This window comes from Medicago sativa, chromosome 5, assembly GCF_051527215.1.
Source record: "Medicago sativa cultivar Bolivia chromosome 5, Bolivia_mono, whole genome shotgun sequence".
NCBI lineage: Eukaryota > Viridiplantae > Streptophyta > Magnoliopsida > Fabales > Fabaceae > Medicago > Medicago sativa.
Window position 1 is genome coordinate 43,853,720 of NC_140753.1, and position 8,806 is coordinate 43,862,525.

General features: G+C 37.7%; 2 protein-coding genes across 2 annotated transcripts; both read left to right on the forward strand.

Moving 5' to 3' along the window:
- On the forward strand, positions 1-1,631 carry LOC146922309 (uncharacterized). The gene is made up of 4 exons (XM_085711515.1): positions 1-410; positions 509-527; positions 786-1,523; positions 1,626-1,631. Exons 1-4 carry the CDS (start codon positions 1-3, stop codon positions 1,629-1,631), a joined length of 1,173 nt encoding a protein of 390 aa, XP_085567641.1.
- Positions 1,632-1,991: 360 nt separating this feature from the next.
- LOC146922310 (uncharacterized) lies at positions 1,992-2,402 on the forward strand. Its single transcript, XM_085711516.1, has one exon. It carries the CDS (start codon positions 1,992-1,994, stop codon positions 2,400-2,402), a length of 411 nt encoding a protein of 136 aa, XP_085567642.1.
- Positions 2,403-8,806: the final 6,404 nt, after the last annotated feature.

Genomic DNA, 8,806 nt, shown 5'->3' on the forward strand with positions numbered 1-8,806 from the left:
ATGTCTCGGAGGAATACGTCTCAGAGACCGCCTGAGCCGCCTGAGCTACCTCAGGATAGGAGTGACAGACTTAGGGCAGGGAGGATGGCCCCTACTGGTAGTGCACGGAGGGAGAAAGAAGCATTACACCCTCCTATGGCTGATCGAGGGAGAGGTGGGGGAACGAGACTTGCTAGAGTTGATGCTGTAGGAGGGTCAACATCGCAGACGGGTCCATCCCAGACGGTGAACCCGACACAGTATCACCAGGATTGTCAGGTGTATGAGCAGGCGCATGATCAGGCCTATCATTTTCAGGAGCCTCAGCCTCAGCTGTATCAGTTTGATATTCAGGAGCCTGCTTTTGAGAGGAGCCTCAGCAGAATGATGAGCATGAGCAGCCTGAGCAGCCCGAGTCTTGTTTTCAGGGGGTGTCGAGGGTGGTGTACGAGGCCGGCCCGGACGGCTATGTAGGGAGGCCTTCTGATCTCACGCTTTTACCTAACTTTGGTGGATATGTGGCATGCAGGATATGGGTTGATGCCGATGTAAGTATAAATTAATGTTTATTTTACTTGTTTTTTGTTTTGAAATTCAATTAAAATAATTAATGTTGTTGTTAAATGTCTATGCTATTCTTACTCAGTGTTTATTTTACTTCTTTTACTATTTATACAACTTATTCTAATTATTATTTTACTTATTTAATGTTAGACTTAACATTTATGTTAGCATATATTTAATGTTTGTTTTACTTGTTATTTATTTAACGGTGTTGTTTGTTGTGTTTTGTTTTTGTATTTCAGTTTCGAAGAAGACATAGGGTGAAAGGTATCTCGCACGGGAAGAAGCTGAGCATTAAAAATTTGGCATTGCCTATTCCGGGGGAACAAAATGAGTGGTTTTGGAATGAAGTGAATATGTCCGGTCTGACTCCCCTCCTGACTAGTGGGTACGAGAACATATCTCACGGGTTCGTTTGTACGATGATAGAGAGATGTCATGAGGAGACCAACAGCTTCCATCTATCTGTTGGAGAGATGACCATCACACTAGATGATGTGGCGTGTCTCCTAGGCATCCCCATCACTGGGAGACTCCTTCCTGATAGAGAGTTAACCCGTGAGGAGGGGCTAGAGATGATGCAGGCGGACCTACTGTTTACAGAGGAGGATGCCGCTAAGGAGCTGACCAAACAGGGTGGTTCTCACATCAGTTTTGGTGTACTAAAGAGGCGATACGAGGAGCTCTTGAATAGGTGTAATCAGCTTCTTGAGATTGACACAGTTGAGGAGCAGAACGAGCGAGTTGTAGTTAGGTTGGCCTACGTTAAGGCGTTTCTGTTGCTCTTGCTTGGCTGGACCATTTTTTCCGCCAAGAACAGCAAAAACATTAATCTTCTTTGGCTGCTTGCTCTGCAAGATATGGACGAGTTGGACAGCTGGTCATGGGGTGGGATGGGACTTGCTTTCCTATATGAGCAGCTATCTCTTACCTCCGACTCATCTGTGGCCTCCATTGGTGGTTACATGACATTGCTTGTGGTAATATTTGTTTTTCTTATTATTTACTTATTGGATCGTAAATGTTTAGTTGTTTGTATAATTCTTACGGTGATATAAATATTTGTTTCTTTGTGTTTGCAGGGATGAACTTTGGCGCACTTCTCGAACATCATTCCGAGGATTGATGATGATGCCTACGACCCTACTATTTCCCCGCTTGTGAGTAAATGGAAACCTCCCAGGGGCTTTACTGACCCGGGACACTACCGAGCTGCCATCGATTCGATGGACCTTTCTCATGTCACCTGGAGGTCGTACGAGAGACGACGACACATCACGCCCTTTCAGGATATATGCTGGTACTCCGGATGGATCATGGTTGGCAGCGACAGGATGGTCTGTCACTTGCCAGAGCGGGTTCTTAGGCAGTACGGGTATGTCCAGAGAATTCCCAGGCCTCCTACAGACATTGAGCTTCTTGCGGCGGATGACGTGGCCTAGGCCTTCATGGAGTTTGCTATACATGTCCTCGGCCATCAGCATAGGCGTGATCCGGTTCCGGATAACCAGTCGTGGGCTCATACTAGGGGGTACATGAGATGGTTCGTTAGAGTATCACATCCTATTGTGAACCCCTTTGCGGCCATTCCTGACTACGTAGCTGATGCCCCTCCTCGTCCTGTCCCTTCTTATGAGGAGGTTCTTGTTGAGCAGCAGTGGGCCAGACATCCTCCTAACCCATACCAGATCATCAGCAACATTAGAGCTAGAGTGGACAATGCAATTGGGCATCAAGATGTGTTTGGTAATCCAGAGGTTCTTCATATCATGCAGGGCATACAGTCTGAGTGGAGCATGCTGGAGCAGGTGCCGACTCCGCGGAGGAGGAGTAGGAGTCCACGGGATGGACCAGCATGACTTGTGTAGTTTTTTTTTTGTTTGACATTTTGTTGGATTTGGGTGTAATCCTATCACACTTGCGCTTTTTAGCATTTTTATGACATTATGCGTTATTTTATTCTGTTGTTTTATTATGTTATTTTTTCGTAATATAATTATGAGTTAATGCTTGATTGAATGAATGCTTGAATGAATGATGGAAATTTTGTTCTTGAATGAATGTATGAAAGAAGCATTGAAAAAATAGGGAAAATAGAGGTTTCTGCCTCTTCTGGTTGTATGCACAGAGTGTGCGTCACGCATGTGCTACTGGCTGCGTTCACGCATGTGTTACTAGCTGCGTGAGCTAACTCACGCAGTGTTAATGGCTGCGCAAGTTAACTGACACAGTGTTTAACACTTGCGTTACTTAAGTTGCGCTACGCATGTTAACTAACGCATACATTTACACTTGAGTTAGTTAACATGCGCAAGGGTAAATATGGATGGGCTGCAGGGTGCGAGCAAAATGTGCTGGGTGGAGAGTAAATCTAAAAAAAAAAGATCATTGGCTTGTATATAGGCTGACCCGGGTTAAGGCCCAAATCACATTTCATCTTCAAGCTTGGAAAAGGAGAGTGTAAAAGGGTTTGAAGACATGGTGCTGAACTGTGTACACATCTGCAACTCTCTGAATCACGTTTTCATGACTAAAATGCGTAGCTGATGAACGCGTAATCAAATAGGCACAACTTCATAAGAATCGAGTTCGTTGTTTTGAACGAATTCAGGAGCGAATTCTCGCGAACCAATTTGCGAAAGAACCGGGAACCGGTTCGCACGAACCAATTCGCGGTTCCTGGCCTGGTGGACGAATTATGTGACTATAATCGAACCATTCAAGATGTAACAGCCCATTTTTTCGCTAGATTTATTTTATTTATTTATTTATGTGTGTTATATGTGCTCTTGTGTGATTATTGCCTCTGTGTGTATTTTTTGGTTGGGAATCGTAGAATTCGGTATTAGAGGGGTATTTAAGTCATTTTGGACTTAGGGGCATTTTGGTCATTTTGAGAGTAGGGGTAATTTTGTAATTTTTCTGGAGGTTATTTTTAGTGCTTAGTAAGAGTATTATTTTACCAAGTTACTAGAAGGTGTAGTAATTATTTTATTTACCGGTAAGTGACCGTTAGTGTTATATTTTACCGTTAAGTGAGTAGTAACATTTTTTAGGTTGAAATAGAAATGGGTTAGGCCCATTAAGGTTTGTGAGATAAGCCCAATTAAGTGAGCCTATATATATAAACTAATGTTAGTAGAGAAATAGGGTTTTCTTCACAACATTTTCATTTGAGAAGAGAAGAGATAGAGGCTAGAGGGAAGAACAAGAACAAGGGTTAGAGGCAAGAGGGATTCATCATCTAGGAGCTAAATTGAAGTTTTGATTAGAGAATCTTGGTGCTAGAGGTAAGAGGGTTAGATTTCAACCATAATCCCTAACTTTTCATTTCTACCCATTTTGTGAAATTGATGAATTGATTTTAATTGGTGTAAATTCGTGCATGATTGTTGTTGTTATGTTTGAGGACATGATTTGTTGATAATCAAGTTGTTGTTGATGAAATTACATGCTCAATATATGTTTATATGTATACTTTGTTGATTTTGCTCAAAATGGTATAAATTAGTGTTGTTGTGGTTGATTAGTGATGGATTCATGTTTGAATGAGGTTGTTGATGAATTAGATATGTTGTTGTTGTTGATTTATACCATGGGTATTCCATTTTGTGAAGTTGTTTGAATTGGTGAAGTTGTGCTAAGATGTTCATGTGAAGGACCAAAATGAACTTTTGAAATATGAAGTTGTTGACTGAGTTTTTGATGTTGTTTGATGAATTGGACTTGGTATAATTTCTGTTTTCATGTTGTGGTTGTGTTAGTCGAGTCGTTTGGGAGAAAACGGGTTTTTCGTGTGAAATGTCGGTGTTTAAGCATTTTTGCAAATAAGTGATTAAGTGAGGTTTGGGAGAAATGATTTTGGGATGGTTGAAACTTGAATTTTTCTGTAGATTATGATAGAGCTAAGTGTCAGGAGCGTGTAGGCGAAAACGGCATCGAAATCCGATTAACGGTTTGAATTTTATGCGCGAAATGGTGAAAACGGAAAAACGAAGAAAAAGTTGTGCTGTCAATCGATCACGGCCGTGCTGTGCATGGCACGGGCCGTGCTAACTTTATGTTTCCCTGGAACGGCCGTGCCGTGCATGGCACGGGCCGTGCCGTGCTGACAGAACTTTGGTTTCTGCGTTTTTTGTGCTTTTTCACCCATTTCTGCTTTGAATTGGCCTTTGGTGTAAACATGAAAGTTTTAGATAATTTTGTTAGTTTTCCAATGGCTTTGGTTTGACTTGAAATTGATTCTTGGATTTTAAGTTATGAGGAAAACACTCTAAGGATGTCTTAGAGAAATTTTACGAAAACTCCGCATAACCACTTTTAAGTCGACCCAAACCTTATGGATTGCTTCCTACTTTCAAACTTGGATTCTATAAGTTCAATTATGGTTTTCAAACTATGATGTGTTGGGTCTAACTTGTTTTGCTTAGAAAATGGAAAATTTCTTGAAAAGTGTTTCGGTGAGACGAAATTTGTGATTTTTATGAATTCGTCGTATTTGATCGGTGAAACGCCAAGGTATCCTCTATTGCACTCATATGTGGCCTAGAGGTATGCTTAGTTGAGGAATTGGAACTTGTTTACTTGGTTTTGGTTAGATGACTCAATTATTTTCAATGTTGTGATTTTTGGAGACGAACTTGGTAAAAAAAATGATTTTTGAGAGTCAAATTGCTTATGAACCCTTTATGAATAGATTAATATGATTATGAGATGATGTATGAATGGTTGTTGAGTGATGAATATGATGTTTGTGATCACATGTTGTATTTGTTCATTTATTTGGATTGTAAGGAATTATGTGGAAATGTGGTAACTATATGTTGATTTATGTGGAGATGATTAATGATGTATATATGTGGCAACTATATATTGATTGACTTGTGGATGCTGTTGTTGATTGTATATATGTCAAGTGGTGGTGAATTGTTGTCGATGCATATATGCTAATTGAATGGTGATGAACATGTTTATTTTATGTTGTTTGTTGAACATGTTAAATGTTGATTGTTGGTGGTGAATTCATACATGCTAATATTGATGGTAATCTTGTTGGTGAATGCATGTATGCAAAATGATGTTGATGATAACCGTTGATTATAGCCGTTGAATATAGCCGTTGAATTATTGTGAACATATGCATAGTGGATTGAGTCATATGTTCATGCATCATATGTTATGTCAGATGTTATATCCATATAGCCGTTGACTATAGCCGTTGATAATGATGTTTTTGTTGCATCATGAGGTGACGACCTTGGAGGAGTTCGGTACCACATGCATCTAGAAGAGTCTAGAACATTACATGTATTGTGTCATAATTGAATATGTGACTTGGTGAATTTGTGCATTGGTGGATTTTGGTGAATGTTGTGATTGTGTGGATTAGTGTATATGTATATTTGTGAATTTTGTTGATGATTGTGATTAATCGAATTATGCTCTAATTGCATGTCTTACTTGTTTGTGCTTATACACTTGATGAACCTATTGATGATAATTAATTTGATAATAATGATGAGGTGAGAATTGTATGTGTATATACATGAGATGTGGTGATTTCTTGATAATGATGATTGCTTGCTTATAACTTTGAAATGATGAATTGTACTTTTGAATTAAGTATGCTAAGTGGAGAATAAAGTGAGCAATCCTTCCATTGATTGATAATTGATGAACTTATGTCGATGATTTGTTTAGAAATTGGATATACTTGCTATGCCATGTTAATAATGTGATAGCTTGAAATGTAAGTGATGGGGGATAATAATCATGTGATGATAGTGTTCTAGGAGGGATGGTTATGTATATGTGATACGTGTATGATACACTTGTTGATACGAACTTGGAATGATGATATTGAATGATATTAGTGTTGTGAATACGTGTGAATACATGTATGATTTATTGTCCTTCGTTCTTGAATATATCTTTCATTTCCAATGTTCTTGTTTAATCTTATATGGATTATGATGATGCAATGCTAACCCTCAGTGGTTTACCACCTACCTTTCCGTATGGACGGGTAGATGGAGTGCAGGATGCTTAGTCTGTTTGCTTGATGTTGCCGAGGAGTGAAGTTCCTCTTTTATATGCAAGTGTCTAGATTAGGGCTATGATATAGGATTTGCATGTTGGATTTAGTTTGATTATGTATTTTGGAGTTGAGATGTTATTTGTATTTGAGATTGGAGGATATGTTCTTATTATATTGAGGCGTTGAGGTGGTTTATGGATTATTTATATGTTCCGTTGCTATGTGACGTAACATGATCTTTTTGCATGTATGTTTTAATTTGGTAGACGTAGCATCTATTTCTAGAATATAATTGTATATTCGCGCGTTTTATCGCTTAATAGAAGTAGGGTGTTACACAAGACACTTAGTATCTTCTTTCCAAAGAATGGAATCTAAAGATCCCAAGTGATTATGTGAACTTTAGATTAAAAATTAAGCAAATGGGCCAATGGAGTATAGAGAAGGGAACATAGAATAAAGAACATTCATAACATCACTGTCAAGTTCATTAGAAGTATTGAAAATAATAGAGAGGCTCTATGAAATGTATCTACCATTTCAATGATAAATTCTAACACCAAATCAATAGGATCAGTTGTCCTTGTAAAATCAGGAAGGTCTTTCGTCTAAAGTTTCGCGAAAAGGGGTGGATGCAGTTCTTTTTGATTGATTCGGTGTTTGTAGCATATCCAATTGACTTTTTAATACCTTGTTCTCATCAAAACTTAAGGTGGTAATGTTAAACATATTTTATTCCAACAAACATATTTTATTCCAACAAACATTTCCTTTTCATTATTATTATTTTTCTTTTGATTACCACATAGCAGTTTCCTTTCCTGCTAAGTCTCCAAACCCTATTCCCTAACCCAAATACTCATTTATCCTATTTTACCCTTATTTTTACAACCTAATTTCAATTTTGCCCTCTCACTCACAATAAAATCATTTCAAACTCATCATGTCCATAAGGTAAAGAATGAAAACAAACATTTCAATAATGGAGAGACAATAACATTGAATTGATTAAATGGATATATTCAATTGCTTAAGAATGAAATATTAGTATTAAAAACAAAACATTCTATTTCAATTTGCAGTTTCAATTGGCAATACACTCCTAACTTTAATTGTTTTTACTTATATATAATAGCCCAAATTCAATTAGATAGTTCCAAATCAAGTAGGAAAGGTTACACTTATATTTGAGTATACCATTTTTAATGTGGATTTTAAGTGGGCTACTAAGGTAGAATTAATCAAGGAAAAAATATCTATAAAAGTCCGGGATATTATGCCTCCTTGAAAAAATTAAAGATTGTGATGTCAGAGCGCATACTTTCGATGTACAGTGACACTACCGTATTAATCTTCGGTATTTCTTATACTTAAATATATATAAACTAAAAAAAAAATGTGGTGACATGACCATTATCTATACAATTTTCTGTCGACATTAGCATATGGTATGTGAGTAGGGGTGGGAATGAGCCGGGCCGAGTCGGGCTTTGCTTAAATAGGCTAGGCCTAGTTGAAAAAACTAAGGCCTAAGCCTTGACCTTTTACCTGCCAAAGGCTTTATTTTAAGCCTGGCCTGGCCTTTTTAAAAGCCTAGCCTAACCTATTAGTCTGTTTAAAAGCCTAGTTTGTGTTATAAATTTCAAACAGAGTTTGTTCATCAATTTTTTTCCTTTCAACTTGTGCAACATACTTAATATAGAGATAAACATTAATTAGATACAAATTAAACAAAGAAAACACATTTGGTGTGAGTAACTCTTGACTCGTTAGATGAACTTCATCTGATATATGAAGGAAATAGCAAGAGTTGTCTTGTATCCCAAATACAAAATAAATAAATAAATAAAAACTGAAATAATAATAATTGTGGTTCGAGAATTTGAAGGATCAGTAATTCTTTCTGATATATATATATATATATATATATATATATATATATATATATATATATATAAATAAATGTGGAAAAATGTAATATACTTAGATACGGGCCGACCTGATAGGCTTGATAGGCTTTTTTATAAGCCTAAGTCCGGCCTAATTAAGTTAATAAGCTTTTTAAAAAGCTCAAGCTTGACTCATTTATTAAACGAGCTAGGCCGAGCCGGACTTTTAGTAGGCCGAGCCATAGGCCCCTGGCAGGCGGCCTGGCCTATTCCCACCCCTATATGTGAGTTTGAAACCTATTCCATTTTTTTTAAAAGTCTCTTTGAATTTGGCTAA

Coding starts and splice junctions, on each gene's coding strand:
- LOC146922309 (XM_085711515.1), top strand. CDS start 1: ATGTCTCGGAGGAATACGTCTCAGAGACCGCCTGAGCCGCCTGAGCTA.
- LOC146922310 (XM_085711516.1), top strand. CDS start 1,992: ATGGAGTTTGCTATACATGTCCTCGGCCATCAGCATAGGCGTGATCCG.